The 17,778-nt window shown below is 36.2% G+C and overlaps 1 protein-coding gene and 1 pseudogene across 1 annotated transcript; both read right to left on the bottom strand.

The window, feature by feature from the left end:
• Positions 1 to 8,471: 8,471 nt before the first annotated feature.
• On the bottom strand, positions 8,472 to 11,462 carry LOC142529591 (nuclear pore complex protein NUP50B-like; annotated as a pseudogene).
• A 564-nt stretch (positions 11,463 to 12,026) lies between these two features.
• LOC142528837 (MAR-binding filament-like protein 1-1) lies at positions 12,027 to 17,471 on the bottom strand. The gene is made up of 4 exons (XM_075634054.1): positions 17,084 to 17,471; positions 14,760 to 14,803; positions 14,493 to 14,633; positions 12,027 to 14,039 (listed from the first exon to the last, which is right to left on the bottom strand). Exons 1-4 carry the CDS (start codon positions 17,340 to 17,342, stop codon positions 12,393 to 12,395), a joined length of 2,091 nt encoding a protein of 696 aa, XP_075490169.1. The 5' UTR covers positions 17,343 to 17,471; the 3' UTR covers positions 12,027 to 12,392.
• Positions 17,472 to 17,778: the final 307 nt, after the last annotated feature.

The following is a 17,778-nucleotide window of genomic DNA, read 5'->3' on the forward strand; positions in this document are numbered from 1 at the left end:
GTAGGAGATGGTCAAGATTTGAGGACAAATCCTTTTCAAGAAGGGGAGGATGATGCAAACATGGTCGGTCAAGCACCAAAGAAGGCATGGAAGTCGTTGGAGTTGCCCGGAGGACCTATAACGAGGGGCCGTAGCAAGAAGTTTAAAGAAGCACTTCAAGGATTCATGGTAAACTACCAAGGAAGTTCAATAAATGGGGTGTCTAAATTAGAGGAGCTTGAGGAACATGGACACAATGATGGAAGTGTTTGGAATGTAATTCAAGTGCTAAAAGACCATGAGGACAGCAGCACGTGCACCCCCGCGCCAGAAGCGGTGCAGCCGCGCGCGCATGCGCGCATGAACCGGCGCCGCCGCGCGCCATCGCTCGTGTTTCGGCGCTGCCGCGCGCACCGGGCAGAACATGGCGCGCCCCAGCACGTAAACTTGTGCCACCGCGCGCACCTGGCTGGAATGTGCAGAACATGGCGCGCCACCGCGCGAGATCACGCGCTACCGCGCGCAGTTCCGTGTAAAACTTTGTTGCCAACTCTTTTGATGACTTTTTACACTACTTTTTCTTATTTTATTGAATATATATGCATTGTATCAATCAAGGAACGAGATTTTCAGACTTTTAAACACATTATTGGAGATTTCTCTCAATATTCAAGGCTATTTTAGCTTTGTTCTTCACAAAATCAAACTTATCAAAGATTGCATCTTTGTGGCGTTTGTCGATTGTTTTCGCACGGATTGTCAAAACAAGTTCTTTGAAGGCTCGTATGAAATTCGATTGTTATTCTCGTTGATATTTGTTGCTAAATGTTAATCGCTTAGAGGTGAATATCACAAATCGTTACTTGTTTCAAAAGATCGGGAAAACTTAATCGATCCTTGTTCGTTATTGAATTGAGGGCGCGATTCTAATTAATCGTGTTTGCTTCTCATTCGTACGAGGATTCGTATCACTTATAGTTGAGGTAGTGCAGTTTTATCATTTCTATACCGTGAGCTGTGTAACGCAACACGTATAGAAAATACTATAGTGGCTGGACAATTATATATCATGCAGGTATAAATAATGTATTATGATTATTTAACAAATTTTTTTGTTACTTTTGTTTAACTATTTTTATTATTATAAGCAGATATGGGCATGGAGCAGGATTAAATGTGTTAACCTCGACCGAGATGTGTTAACATTAGTTGTACCTCTCATTGATCCAGATGTTATTATTCCAGTTTCTCCATATGGTGCACGGTAATATTTGAAATTTATTGTCGTAATATCATGTATATCTCTTATAAAATATTTGAAATTTATTGTCGTAATATCATGTATATATCTCATAATTTTTTGATAAATTGTAGGTGAAGAATTGGATTTAGTTACACACATTCGCCCACACATACTGTAAGAATTATAAAGGATTCTCTAGATCGTATGAATAATAATGGGGTATTATTGAATGTTTAGTATTTTATTCTGATTAAATGAATTTTAAAATTTATTATGATTAAATAAAATTTAAATTATAACCTTTATATTTTTTACAGTTTAATTGGATCATTTACAAGAAGAATGACATAGATATAAAGACGATTATTGATTCATACGACAACAAAATATGGCAATGTGTTTGTGACCTTATTTGCTTTGACATAGTGGAGATGCATCGTCCTAATCGCGTGATGCGACAATTCAAAAAGACGACAATCTATTCTAGGGTCTGCTCTCGACAACGATGATCTTCATAATATCACGAGAACAAGTCATCGAAACACAAACTGGAGAGAATATCATAAAAATTCAATTAATACGTGGAATAGTAGGTTGAGATATGTTGCTAAAGAGGGACGACACGGGAGAACGATGCAAACAGACGAAGATTATTTTCAATGGTATAATCGAATAATTGTACGCACAATATCACCTACAGTTAATGTTGTTGGTTTTCAACAATATCCATACAATACTTTTGCCGGCAAATTAATGTCCAACAAAATTTCAGTACACCTTCTCTTTTTTCGCATCAATCATCATTCGAGTGGAGAAGTGACATGGTTAGGCAATCAAGTGAGTTTGCCACTGCTGTTCTGTTAACTGAGTTGAATATTGCAGGACACTCTACTACTCCACCTGGTTTTTTCAGTGATTCAGGGATTTCTGACTTACATTCGTTTGGTCCCCAGGACTATCAAACTCCATTTTGGTCAAACATACAAAGTTTCACAAATCTACTTAATATTGGTCATCAACATCTTGTCCATGATATGCGACCAGAGAAGAATTCACCTATCAATTTTCCAGGTTACGTCCAATGAGGAAAATCATTAATATGTTTGATTGCGTAGAGGGACGAGAAGATGCAATCCACCCGATTGTGGAACCGGGAGTCATTTGTATCATTGTAATTTTGATGATGATTCTTCTACTTGATTGAATCTATATCATTTGTATTGTTATACCATTTGCATTGTTGCATCGTTTATATTGTATTAGTTCTACAAGTTGTTTTAATAGATTGAGATAAAGTACAATATGTATAATTTAGGATTTTTGATAAGTGCAAGAATTGCACTTAATAGATTCAGATAAAGTACAATATGTTTTGTTTGACATCAAAAGAGGTATTCGAGTAGGGCATGACCACGCCTTAGCCGAATACATCTGCTGCATTTTGGCCCCTTTTTTGTTTTTTTTTTTAATTTTTTTCAATTTTTTTTAAAAAATAACAGAGGATGTGATCACTCCTTGTCAAAAAACATCTACTGTTGGGGCTACAGAGGAAGTGTACGAACAATGCGTGATTATGCCTTGTCAAAAGACTTCATCTGTGTTTAGGACCCCCATTTTTTTTAAAACCAGAAGTGGTTTCCTTATAAGGCGTGATCACGCATTTTCAAAAGACATCTACTATTGGGGCTACATAGGAAGTGTACGAACAAGGCGCGAGCACGCCTTGTTAAAAGACTTCATCTGCGTTTAGGACCTCCATTTTTTTAACCAGAAGTTGTTTCCTTATAAGGCGTGATTACTGATAAGTGCAAGAATTGCACTTAATTTATATGTTAATCCATTTGAATTATATTAGTTTCGAATAGAATTACATTGATATTCGTTGTTTTTGTGTCGTGCAGGAGGGAAGCGACCATTGGTTGACTGATGACAATTAGGGGCTATTTTGGATGTTGGATTATTGAGAAGATGGCGCCGTTCGCCGCAGCACCAAGGAACAGCGCTGCAGCGCCAGAATTGCAAAGAACAAGCGCCTAGGCGCCATGAACTAGCGCCTCGGTGCTACGAGGCCGAGCAATGGGCAGTGCCGCAACGCTAGACCACTGAGCACCAAGCGCCTAGGCGCTACCTAAGCAGCTCCATGGCGCTACACCCTCGAGGAACGGGCGCCTTGGGCGGTGCCACGACGCTAGTGGCGGCGAGAAACACACAACTGGGCCTAGGTAAGAACATCGTTTGCATTTATCATTTAAATTTAGATTTTTATTAGGAATGTTTGAATCGACGGTTGAATGATATTATTTATTTGTCACTTGGGAAAGGGGAAATAAAATAATTAAGTGTTCTTGGCCATTAAATAATTTGAATTAATGAGTATAAATACAACGGGGAATAATTATCGTGGAAACTTAGTGAACTCTCTATAAGGTGATTTACTTACACCTTGTTCGTTGTTGTCTCTCTCTAACTACCGGTCTATGCATATAATTTCTCAATCGAGTTGTTCTATCCCTACCAACTCTTCTTCTTTCACGTTTAACCGGGTTGTGGTGCAACTCGAACGTTGGAGGATCCCAGTATCGCTCATCTGCAAGAGGTTGAAATCTAACCTCGTACGTTGCTAAGTACTCATATATGTTATACCATGGCTGCACAAGTGTCGTGAGATCTAACGAGTGCCACTTAGCGGTGCAAATAGCATGGGAACATGAGATACCAAAAATCGTCCATTTACCACATGAACAATCACTTGTTGATAACTTGACCACCTGCATATGTTCGCCACGACTTGGTCTTCCTACAGTTGCAATCGAAGCATTTTGCAAACGTACATCATATTTGGCAACACGATGTTCACTATATTTTCTCGTCCATTTCTCATACTTCCGACATGCATAATCTGACCACAGCTGATTTTCCTGAACCTTACGACCACCTCTTGTCACACGTTCAATGAAATATTGTACGCACCTCAGAAATGTCAAGTGTACTATCGCAGATATAGGAAGTCTACGAGCATCGTTAACACACTATTTAAACACTTCGACATATTGGTTTTCATCACCACACGATGCCAACCACCGTCATGAGCCAAACTCCATTTTTCTTTCGCAATTCCGACCAAATATATGTGCCCCAAAATGTTTTTTTTCTTGATTGCCTCCATTGTAGCTTCAAACTTGCAAATTTGATTTTGTGTGCATGTCTCCCAGCATAAATATTTCAAATGCACGTCTTTGAATTTAGCATTAAAATTTGAACACACATGTCTCAAAAAAAAATGATGCACACAATAAGGAGGTTGAAAATAGGGTAGATCTTCAGTTGCTCACACAATTCGCTTATGCCTATCAGAAATTAGGAGCACACCATTTTCACCACAAACGACATGTCGTCCTAGATTCTCCAAAAACCATTTCCAAGAATCTGATGTTTCTTCATCCACAATAGCAAATGGTAGCGGTAGAACCTGATTGTTTGCACCCACAGTGATAGCAATCAACATTTTGTTCTTGTATTTGGTATACAAGTATGTACCATCGCACTAATAACTTTTCGACAATGCCAAAACCCATCAATACACGGCATTAATACCTAGAAAACATAGTTCAGTGTCTTAATCCTTTCAATGTTGGATCTGAGATGTTTCCACTCCACAGCTGTTCCCAGATTATATTTGGACAGAGCATGAATATATTTTGGAAGTAATTGAACGGAGCTTTCCCATGTACCATAAACAATTTCCATAGCATGTTTCAAACTTCGTCATGCCTTCGTGTACGAGATTTGATATCCATATTTATCTTTCACATTTTCAATGATATACTTAATCTCGTACGAAAGATCACAACGAACAACTCCCAATAGCGTATGTTCCACCATATCACTGTTCAAGTTTTGATGGTCTATACCAACATTGGTAGATATACATGTGTGAGGCCTGCCATGTTTTGTTATTTTCCAATAACCAGTTTTGGCTTTTAAAGAAGAGCGCAGTCCCCATCGACAAATGATCGTAGAAGAATTATTTCGGCAACGTAATTTTCACAAACTGCGTGTGCTATCCACGACACAGTACTCACGCATGACAACTCTAACGAATAATCCTTCACAGATGCAATGAGATCATTCTTTTATTTAAATAACATATTTACGCATAATTTATCTCTACCGGATTATAATAGCTTGTTTGCATTTCAGAAGGTACACTGACAGAATCAGGAGGCTCTTCCCCAAAAACTTTGTTGAAAAATGATGGCATTTCAGAAGTGTTAGAAAGAAATGGTATGGTTTGCCTCTATAACGTCTCACGAGGTGGTTTCAAAGATGATGTCCTCTCATCAGGATTTGAATATGTATTCACATCTTCATCATCATTCACTTCTTCTTCTTCAAACTCGCTATATGACATATCGTGTTCAGTATCACTTCTAGAAATATCATCATTAGTGGCCAGATCCGGACAACGAGCCCTCGTATCTAATGTTGTAGTTGGCCAATATGGAGCATGATTTTGTTCCGACGAGACATTGATATATTGATTCCACGACCCACTTACATTATCGAAATTATATTGTTGAGTCCTTCAGTGACATGTGGCACATAAGATTCTAGATCCTGAAAACCACCATATGTAGAAGTATCGGGTTAGTTATTGAGCCTTGAATCGGATGTATGTGGAACGTAGGATTCAGGTTCATCAAAACCAATATGATGATCAATTGAATTTTCTTCCACATATAAATGCAACATATGCATATTGTCACATTGCATTATAAACTCTAAATCATCATCATCACCGAGATTGACTTGAATTTCATGCCAAGATGATCTATCCATGAATGAATATTTGGTTGACAACTTCAGAGTAAAATTCATTGGATCGATTCCTAACATTTTATGCACAACTTCAATCAACTCCAACAAATTAATAGATTGTAATACTCGTATCGGTCTAATACATGGAATACTATATTCGACCGATCCGTTATCGATAACTACATGACCACCAAAATATAAGAGTACATCAATATTAGACATTTGCCGAAGAAATTTGAGAGAAAATTTAAGCAGAATGCTCGAAGAAGATATCTTTCAGGAAAATAAATTTACAACTCATTGAAAAACTATCAGTGTTCACAATATTTTATAGATTTTAATACGCGTCTATAAAATTAAAAATATATTGTATAATTTTCACCAATTGATCCGACATATTTCAGAAATCACAAGAAAAATTTGACAAAGGATTCAATTATTCAAGAAAAAGAACAAAATGAACGTACTTCGATATCAATTTGTGTAATTATTGAATGCAAAAGAACAAGAAAAATTAATTGAGTTGGCAATTAAGAATAGATTTGCTGAGATGGCGAAGCATCCGTGCTTACGAAACATGGATTTGCTCAGGTGGCGGAGAATCTGTGCTTCGTAAGCACATATTTGATGAGCTGTTGGCCGCCACGTATCAGCATCTGTTCTTTCCGATAACGTTTTAACGTAATTTTGATATTTGTTTTATTTTAAAGTATTTTTGAAATATTTTTTATTTTTAAATTAATAATAAAAAAACCTTGTTTTATATTTTGATGGGATTATATTAGAGCTACTTTCGAGGGGGTGAATAAACTCTTTTAAAAATTTCTGAACTTTGAATTATTCTTAACAATTTTTAGACTGCTTAGAAATCTTCTTGAATTGCTAGGTTTGCAAGACCAATGAAAAGTCGGAAATGGTTCGTTTTGAATAGTGATGAACTATATAATGCAATCGGTAATTGACAAGAAACAACTTTAAAATAATATGCAAGAATGTAAGGTGCCTAATGAAATGAGACATATTTTTATAGATATTCAGATATAACACTTATATGTCACCCTTTCTTTCACTTATGAAAGATTCCACTAAAAGATTTTGGATTACTACGTTTTATAATAACAAACTTCAACTAAAACTTATAATTACTTAAGCTGAAACTCCTAGTGATTATTTTATAATATCTAGATTTTTGAGAACCATCAGTTCACCAGAAAACAATACAAGATAACCCAACGGCCAGCTTGATGACTTGAGTTGGTAAGTAACACAGATTGATCCTTAATGATATGATATATTCTAATAAATAAGAGTGTGTTAAGTGAGCCATTTGAAATTGAAAGATTGAGTGTGCTCGATTTTCTTGGAAATATGCAGGATTTGAGAAAATTTCAAAAATATTTATGAATCTTTTTCTTCTCTTTGAAAATTTGCATATATAGGTGAAAATCTTTAACGGTCGGTTTTATTTTCAACGATCATCTCTACTGTTACCCGACAAAATGGGCACGTTGCTTTCATTTTTCGTAGCTATCGTTAAATGTTCATTTAATATTCCTTGTGCTTTTGCGACTTTAGGCTTCTAGCCTTTCAAAACTCTGACAGACTATGGACGAAATAGACAATTTTATTTCATTTGGAAGTAAGAAGGATATTGTGCAATCATTCTAAATACAGTAGTTGTTGAACGGCTTAACTAGCAGTATCTTTTTTGAAAATACTCGTATGATCGGTTGCAGTGCAGTTGGAATTTCAACGATTTCAACATGTGTATTGCAAAGAGGACTTTGATCCGGTCAAATTTGACAGACGATATCTTGCAACCAGAGTAAAGATAATATGCGGCTGGACATTCTTGAAAAAATGACTTGGACTTCTGATGTTTTATCTGAACGGCTGAAATGATCCAATGGTCCGAAAAACTTGAAATTACAACTAAAAAGTAGATGGTTCTGAAACAGTTAGATGTTATTTGTATCATGAATTTTGACATCATGGTCACAAAGATCTTCTAAACTTTTATGCAATTATATATATTATGTATTTCTGAATAACTGTGACCATGTATCCCACTATTTATTAGATGTTTTATAAGTATCATCGAAAGAGTTTGAAGCCAAGTTGAACAACTGCGTATAAATATATTTCTTTAAGATCGATATGCTTATTGTTTTAAGATTAAGCCAAGTTGAACAACTGCGTGAATTTGTGCTGCAAAGATGCGTCAAGAAGAAGTTTTCCTTGTTTTTATGAAAAAGCTTATCAAATACCATTTGGGTGTGTGTCATCCTCCTACTTGTGTAATAAATAATTTATATGCATAATAATCACTCGAGAAATTTTTTTTTTAAAAAAAGAATTATACTTTAAAAGTACCTGCAAATAGAATTTTACAATTTTTTTATTTTCGCGGATATGTAAAAGCAAGAATTAGTGGAACTGTAGATTGTGTAGTAAACATTCATGTCTCCAGAATCACACGAACATGACTTAAAATAAGTAAATTATTATGCCGAAATGTTAAGGTCTACACAGGATAAACAAAAACAAAAAGGATAGGAGACAAACTTCTTGTCAGTTGCTCCAACTACAGAGACTTGTTTTAGTTTCCTCGACTTGTTTGGAAGAGAAATAAATCACAGAAACATACCCGTTGCCAAATACACATTCCTCTGAGATTGTGTACATGCCATTGTTACTCATCCAATGCCTTGGGAGAATTTTCCGGGGTTTTTAGAACACCCGATGTCGTATCTTTATGCAATGTAACAGCTGTCCGGAAGTTTTCAACTGTGGAAGAATCCTTAAACTTCAAGGCAATTGTAGAAAAACCGTCTTTGGATTCAGAAGCACTATTCAAACAGGCAAAAGTGACGCCTCTCTTCTCCATATCTGTCAGCTTCAAGTCTGGATAAAGACTGGCGTTCAAGATCAGTCGATAGTTCCCCTTAGCCCTCATGATGAGTCTGGCTTTACCTGTTCCTGATGTGGAAACATTGACCTTGATTTCTCCTTTGCCACGCTCTTTCCATGTTGCAGCGACGAACTCAAACAGCACGGAATCAGCTGTGAAAACGGCCTCCTCGTTATCTTCTCCTGTTTCAACAGTAACCTCCTGCCTGGCAGGAAATTTGCTGTTTTCGCAGTTACCAGCAGAATTTGCCGCCGGAGTACCAAACATCGAAGAATTTCCATTGTTAGAAAGACCAAAACTGAATGAAGGTTGGTCGTTCTTCAGGCCAAAAAGGGAACCACTGGAACCTGGAGGAGTCCCATCTTTAGGAACTGATCCAAATGAGAACAAAGTATTAGAAAACCCTGTCCCCGCAAGTCCAGAGAAGGCATTTTGTGCACTCGATAGTGGTTTAAATGAGCTAAAAGAGGGAGTTTCTACAGTCTTTCCAGCAGTTTCCTTCACACTATCTTCCTTGGCATTTCTATTGTCTTCTGCATCCGTCCTGGCATCATTCTCACTAATATCAGATTCTCCGGCGGTTTTGGCACCATCCTCAAAAGTTTCATTTACTGCCACCTTATCTACCCTAGCCTTTGCTCTATTTTGCTCACAGACATCATTGGTGTTATCCTTCTCAATATTTGGTTCAGTTTTTGACTCTCTAAACTTGCTTTCAGATTGCTTAGCATTGTTATTGATGTCAGGTTTCTCCTTCTCTGCAGTAGACTCGTCCTTTGACTTAACAACTTCATTTTCAAATTCGCTACCAGTTTCATCATTTTGCACTGTTTCCTTTCTTGTAACACTTTGTTCCGCCTCCACTGCATGATCAGAAATAGCTGGAGGCACCCCAATCGGATTGCAGCAAATGGGTTAGTACTATGAGCAGGGGTTGGGGCAGGGGCAGATGTGGTTGATGACGTTTGCTGGCGACGGACTTTAACAATCCTTCTAGTGGCAAGAACCTCATTGCTTGCCCTTCTAAAAGTTCCATTCTCTGGTTCAGATGTTTCATCATCGTCAAGGCCAGGATTATCTCGAGATAACTGTGCTCCAGCAGCCCTCTTTTTCGAAGGCTGAAAGTTGTTTTCTTTATCCTCCATGGCAGCTTCAAGTAAGCAACCTCAGCACACGGGAAAATTTTCCGCTGCATCAAACCACAACAAAACTCATTGAAACTTGGATCATAGAACAAAAATAGCTTGGAACTAGATAATAATTAGTCTAACCCACTCAACTTGGCAAAGATCCGAGGATAAAGAAAAGTGAATGTTCTCCACTAATTTTTGTTTTAAAATTTTATAGGCTCCCTCACATTACCAAGAGATCAAAAGGAGAAATGGTTCTAGAAATGAAAGAGAAAAAATAAACAAGTATTCAACTCCTACACTACAAAAGGAAAATCCATTGTGAAGTAACGAACAAAAATATAATTAAACTTGTACTGCTACTGCATCCAAAATGGCAACCAAATTCGGAAAGCCAGAAGGTCAATAAAAAAGAGACAAAACTGACAACTAAATCCCTACTCTCGTAAGATAAAATAAAACAGTTGACTATGATAAAAGATACAGCAAAAAAAGGTTACCAATCAATTGATGCAAAAAAAACCCATAAACATATATTCAAAATGAGCTCAAAGTTCTAATGTATACAGTAACAGCTGAAAATAAAGCCATTACCCAATAAAAGGTAAAGTTAACCTTTCAATATAGGACAATGAACTTTTATCGAATGCCTATATAAATATGTTAAAAAAATACTCATCCCAACATTACATCACGAGACTTTCAAAAGGTAAAACACATTCCTACGCACTAGTATAAATAACGAATTTGTATTCGAGTTTCACGAGATAACATAACAGCCCTCGCCAACAATACATTCCCTTAGCTTAAATTTCTAAACACATATTCGAAACGAACAAATAGCACACACTTGGCAAGAACAATTTTCCTTTAGCTGAGGATGGTCATCTTTAATCTCGCAACTAAAAAATGATTAAAAAATAATAATAATAATAATGAAACGGAATGATAAACACTTCATTCTTAGCTCAGCTTTCACATGCATTCAAAATGAGCTCGACCAAAAGCCTACTTTTCCCCATCGATATCCCAGCCAAATACGAGTTAAGAGTATATAAAAATTATTGATTTTCAATCCAATAAAAAAAATAATGACTTGAACATCACCTCTACCAATGCACAATATTTCCCAAGCATATACAATACTGCACGAGTATACATGAAAACAGCGAGCGCGAAAGAGAGATCAGAAAATAGAAGTACCCAACATAATTTGAAGAGTTTGCGTTGGGTTTTGCTCGAATTTGAAGCTTTAAATGTCAAAAAATACGAATGCGTATATATCTGTATGCTACGTTCAGATCGACAAAACCCTAAAGAGAAACGAAATGAAAAAGGGGCAATTTTTCTTCTCCCTCTGTAATAATTTTTAAATAAATTATTAGCTAAATTATATTATGTTTTTCCTAAAAACAATTATATTATATTTAAATATTACAGAGTTATTTTTCACACATCATAGCTGTAAATGGACTACGCGACCCGACATTTCAGCAACATTTCTTGCAATTGAGCTTGTAATCGATCATTATTCTAATTTATCCGGTCGGATTAAATCGGGTTGGACCTGTATCGAGCATCATACTTACGGCATAAACACAGAATCGAGTCGAATATATTGAAATTTAAGAATTTTATTCGAGCTTGAGCATGATTCTAAGCTTGAAAATATAAAAAAAAATTGTTCGAATTCGATCCGAATCGAGAATAAAGTTCGAGTTCAACTCAATAAATTCGAATATGTCCACGAACTATTACTCAAAAGACTCGAAATCTATTTATTTTATATATATTATATTATTATAATATCAATGTTCGCGAACTATCGAATAATATAATTAGGACTCGAGTTTGGCTCAAAAAAATTCAAATAATATATAGATTATCCATAAATAGATTAAAACATAATAATTTATAAAATTTTAATTTTTTATAGAAGAAAATATGAAATAAAATAAAAATATATAATTAATTAATATATCATCTGCCGCACTAAACGGTGTTTACACATGTAGCAGCTAATGATCTTAAATATTTATAGCAAAAAAATAAAAAACAAAGATGAATGTACTCCGTGGCAGAAAAGCTAATTATTACAGTTTAAAAGCCAAACTGCAAAGAACGACCTTTTCACGAATAATGAAATGCTGGTTGCACAAGAAATACAGACAAGGCACGGGTATCCTTCTGGCCAGACTCGACTTGGCTAAAAATTTCAAAGATTACACAAAAAAGTTGGTAGGCAAGTTTCACAATTAAAGGCGACGAAGGACGAAGGAGAACATGGACCTTGCATTTGCTGCATAGTCGATTATAATTCTTCTTCTTGTGGTGTAGCCTTTCTCCTTCGGGTAACTTTACTCTTGGGAGCAGCGGTCGCGCCTCCCACTTCAACTTTACGATGGTGCTGATTATTCACCTCAGCATTGGTTGAGTTTATTTGGCTCCTTAGCCGTAGAATTTCGCCTTTGGCAGATGCCAATTCCTCTTCTAGTTTATTTCTCCTCTTTTCCAAACTCTCTCTCTCTTTTCCAAGCTTCATCACCATGTTATGGGCGTCTTCCAAGTTTTCCCGAGCTTCTAGAGAAGCCTGTTTTTGCTCTTCAAGGGACCTGCAGACTGCATCTTTTTCATCTTCCAAACTCGAAACTCTTGAATTTGCCAACTCAAGATCCTTAGAAAGAGTTGATTCATTCCTATTCATCTCCTCAAGTGTTTTAGTAACCTCCTCTAAATCAGTCTCAAGAATTTTTCGCAATTCTTTGCTTCTAGAAATTTCAGTCTGCAGAACCTTTAACTCTTTGTTTAAAGAAGATACTAGTTTCCTTTCTTTCTCTAGATCCGCAGCTGCAGTTTCTGCTTTCTTGTCAGAATCAGCAAGTTCTTTTTCTAAGTTAGCACACTCGCGCTCCGAAGCAGCCAATTCTTGGGACACAATTTGCAGTTTTTCAGTATCTTTCTTGTAAGATTCTCTACCTTCTGTCAACTCGGCCTGAACCTTAGACAGCTCTGCTTCGAGCTTAGAGCACAGGTTTATTGACTGTTGGAATTGTTTTTTCAGATCAGAAGCTTCATTTCTTGATTTCTCCAGAGTTTCCTGTGTAATCTCGAGTTCCTGTTCAATACTCTTCGTATTTTTCAATTCGACATTCAGCGTTTCTCTTATATTCTCTTTTTCTTGAGTCAAATCAGTAACTAGAGCTTCATTTTTGTTTGCTTCATCCAGAGCAACCTTAAGCTGTTCCTCAATCTGTTGAATCTTCTTTTCTTGATCTCCCAAAATATTACGATCTGAAGCCATCTTTTTTTCTGTGGAGGATCTATATTCCTCGAACTCCTTTACCATGGCGTCAAGCCTTTTGCTGGATTCATCCCTCTCAGCCACCAAGGAAGATAATTCTGTATTCATATTCTTCAGTTCCGAATTCTTCAACTCAAGCTCCTTTTCATTTTTTGAGAGCGTGGCTTTCAGTTGTTGTAGCTCAGAAATTAAACCACTTATCCTGTCCTGGGATTGTTGGTATACAGAGCTCAGTTGATAAAATTCGAGTTCCTTTTCAGTAATTTTAGAATCAAGACTCCGAAGATTATCTGCCTTTTCAGTAATCTCTGATGAAAGCGAGACAATCCTATCTTCCAAGACTGCCACACAATCCAACTTCTCCTTCAGTTGTTCTTGCAGTTCCTTTTTCTCGTTTCCCAAGTTACTGAGGTTTTGTTCAAGACTCTCAACCTTTATACCAAGCTCTTCAATTAATCTTCTATCTTTTTGCAACTCTTGTCCAAGGCTTGTTATCGTACCATTTGCAATTTTCAACTGATTAACTAAAGACCGCTGTGCTTCGCCTGCTTTTGCAAGTTCCTTTCTTTGAACTTCTCTCTCATACAAAATCTTTGACTCAAATTTTTTTTCCAGAGAAACGATGGCAGATTCCTTTTCTTTCAGTTTAATATTCACCTGTTCGTTCAGGAAGACAATACATAACTTACAAAGAAAAACCAATAAATTCCAGTAACGAATGATTCCAAAAATGCAAGTAGTTTATATAGGATTTTACTGGGGAGCAATACTTACCCCCGTTGTACTATGTGGCTGCCCATGCGGCACAATGATCGAAACAAAGTGTTTGGAAGCTGTACAACTTAAAATTTTCAAATTTTAACATTACTAGTGACTATAAATTTTGATATATTGGCAGACACTAAATCCTAGACATGCAATTTGTTTGACTCTAAACAAATTTTGCATCTTTAAAGACTTCGATCAATTCAAGAGTTATCTTTTTCCCTTTTCACGCTATTAACCAAGTAGGCACAACTGCTGTTAATCAAAAACAGGAAATAAAAATCAAGGACCACACACTCTTATATGCAGTTATGAAATAAGATAAATTTAATTTAAATGGCTTACAGATTCTATCGTTGCATCTGAAGCAGCCTTTTCCTTCCTTGTTGATGCATAAAGAGCACCAAGTACACCTGACGCCATAACTCCAACAACATTGAAAAGTGAAAATGTTGAGTTTGGGGAAGTGTTTCCTTGCACTGATTGCTGGGGCACAAGAAACATTCACTTCAGGTCTATGAACTGAGGAAGTGTATACAAAAGAGACAACCTTCGAACCACAAACCAGTACTAAATAATTGTTTCCTTATTATATTGGGCAGAGATGCAGACCTCAGCTACTTGCATCAACTCTTCTGTTCTGGATTCGGTAGTTTCTGAAACAAATAAAAAACAACATTTACTTTAGCAAAAGCCCATCAAGATATGCATCTTTCATATGAATAAAAAATATTCACCACCATTGTGTTGAATGAAATGGATAGCGTTAGGCATTGATAGGCATCTAAAAACTTGTGAATTCTCTTAAAAACCCAAAATTTTAAACTCAACCACTTGCATGTCATTTGACAATGTATCACACAAGAACAAGGGAATCCAGTTAAAGCCGTGTTTGAACTGAAGCTTTCATTTGAGATATTGACTTAGAAGAATTTCATATAATTGAGAATTTGAACTACGTTGTTTTGATTCCATAACTAGAAGTGAAGTCAGCTTTAAAATCTTTGCATTTGAAAACTAGAGGTCGTATATGGATTGAGTCATTTAAATTCAAGAATGTCTATCCATTCTAGACGTTTAGAATCTTTGGGATGCTTCAATTTCATCTCCGCAACCTATTGATAGAGCATTTCTAAACTTATTATGGAGTTTAAATATATTTAATATTAATATGATTTAAGATTCAAGTTTCAAATACTTTCACTAAATTAAATATGTCCTGCAAAATAAATCTTTCCATCTAAACCAAACAATTAGCCAAATCCACCAAATCGTTCAATTCAAATGCAGTCTTAGTGCACCCTAAATAAAGGAGGAAGAAATGTCGTAGGTTGCATTCAGTTTTTTGCACTTACTGCTTCCGGTTTCTCATATTGTCCTGCTCAACCAGGGTGACCTTGATAGGATGAGTTCTAATTGCATTTGCATAGACGGGTGCATTATATTTAGTTGAAGCACAGTTGGTGATTATTACCCCTTGAGAGAAATTACAAATTTTTCTTCTCATGTTGCATTGTGTCCATTATTATTGATTCTTCATTTGTGTGCAAAAGGGTGAGATTTACGAAACTTCCTATGAAAATCAGATGAGAGACACAAAACCTTTAATAGAGCCAAATCATCACGTACAAAATGAGGAAAAGACAGGTGTTTGACGAATTGTTCACCACGAAAACAAGTGATAATTAAATCAACTAAAACACAAAACAATTTATTTCAATATCCAACTAATAAAGAAGCAGGTTTGCTAAAATCTATCATACGGATCAACCATAATAAGCTAGATTTGTGTACAAGTGAAACTACAGTACATTTCTCATTATCACAAAAGAGAAGCAACAAATAAGATTTTCCTAATCCAATATGATGCTAAAACTAGTTCAGAAGCAAACAAACCCCTATTCTATCATTATTCTTTGGCCGCGAGCAAAATCATCGAGCACATAAACTAAGCAACAGCCCTGTGCATGTCAAATCCCCGGCCATGGAAAATATCAGAAAATAATAAATTGCCTCTGGAAGTGCCCAGCGACGAAATTTTCACCATTTTCTTAACACCTGGTTGTAATGTCCTGAACACCGTGAGGAAGATAATGTTTGCAACTGGATTATAATTAAGTCACACTCACCTCACCTCTCAACTTTCCATCGCATTTTGTTCAAGACATTGGATGTATAGTCATGGAAATAACTCAAGACTCAAAATGCAATGAGCTACATGTACCAAACTCCCCTAGTCTCACTGCGACCAAACTAAACAAAAAGGTGTTTCATAGTAACCAGTTAATTGAACGTGACACACGTACTACAAAACCATTCCTAATTGGTAACGAAACTTCGGCATTAATTCAAAAACAAAATATGGAAAAGGAAAATCTTATTCCTGAAGCCAAAGGCATTATGAAGAAGCTACATTAAAACGGAAGCAAAAGTATCAGGCTTTGAACATCACAAAGAGGGGGAAACAATTAACCAATTGTCCTGATCTGCAAAAGTATCAGACTTTGAACATCACAAAGAGGGGGAAACAATGAATCAATTGTCCTGATCTTTAATAAAGTTAACAATTAAAAATATATATGTAATAAAACCAACGAACACTTTTTGAGAAGTCTCCACCAACAGCAAGGAATTAATCCAGATTTATGAAAACCATAAAATTTATGTGCATAATTGATGCAAGGACAAAATTATAATTTACATAAATTACACACATGAAAACTCAGAAAAGTTCTACTTTCAGTTTGATGGAAGAGTTTGACCACTTCTTGCCCAAAACAAACCACCACGCAAATTGCTTTCCGACCAACAACAAAAAGAAAAATAAAAGCAACTTAAGCTAGTAGAAAAGGCTAATGAAACCATAACCACGATATACAAGAAGAGGTGAAAAATCATTGCTTAAAAGTACAAGAAAATGTCGAATCCCAACTAACCTGCAGCAAGCCCATCAAGAGCCCCGGCCCTCATGCCAAGAAACGGAATTAATCCAAAACCCATCAACAAAATCCCTCTCCTTCTGCAAACGTCGCCATCTTTCAAATTTTCTTGTTGCATACAAGCCACAGCGGTTCTGTTCCTTCTAAGGCTGAGCCCATTTCTCGGGCAAGAAATCAAGAAGGAATGATGCAAAGAACATGAAGTCAAAGTCCCAGTGCAAACAGAAAGGCAAAGTGGAGACGGGTGGAATCCCATGGCTATCCTTTTCAGGTTTTCTTGATTTCTGGTTGATATGAAAAGTACATTGCCACCATAGCCCCACCGATTCCAATCCGTTTGGATTTAGATTTTTCATTTATATTTTCACTCACAGCATGAATTGGTAGTAGAAAGACCGAATTGCACTTGAAAGTTTATGGCATTTTGAGAAGTTTTTATTTTTTGAAAATATCTTTTTGATAACGCAGGATCGAACGAGTTTCATGTATATGCTGTCGCTGCACTGCTAAAAATATTGGGTGTAATTTAAGTTTTGAATACATGCTCCTATTTATGAGTTATTAGTATTTAAAAGCCACATTATTATTATTATTATTATTATTATTATTATTATTATGTGTGAGATCCTTAGAGTAAAAATTTTAGAGGACATCAAATCATTTAATTACTTAATTACTTTTTTTACCCGACT

The sequence above is a fragment of the Primulina tabacum genome, chromosome 16 (genome assembly GCF_025594145.1).
Source record: "Primulina tabacum isolate GXHZ01 chromosome 16, ASM2559414v2, whole genome shotgun sequence".
Lineage (NCBI taxonomy): Eukaryota > Viridiplantae > Streptophyta > Magnoliopsida > Lamiales > Gesneriaceae > Primulina > Primulina tabacum.

What these genes read in the sequence shown, in the direction of transcription:
- LOC142528837 (XM_075634054.1), bottom strand. Translation starts at nt 17,342, where the DNA reads ATGGGATTCCACCCGTCTCCACTTTGCCTTTCTGTTTGCACTGGGACT. An exon ending in TCTTGATGGGCTTGCTGCAG is followed by an intron (nt 14,804 to 17,083) that starts GTTAGTTGGGAT and finishes TATTTGTTTCAG; the next exon opens with AAACTACCGAATCCAGAACA. An exon ending in CAGATGCAACGATAGAATCT is followed by an intron (nt 14,040 to 14,492) that starts GTAAGCCATTTA and finishes CTGAACGAACAG; the next exon opens with GTGAATATTAAACTGAAAGA.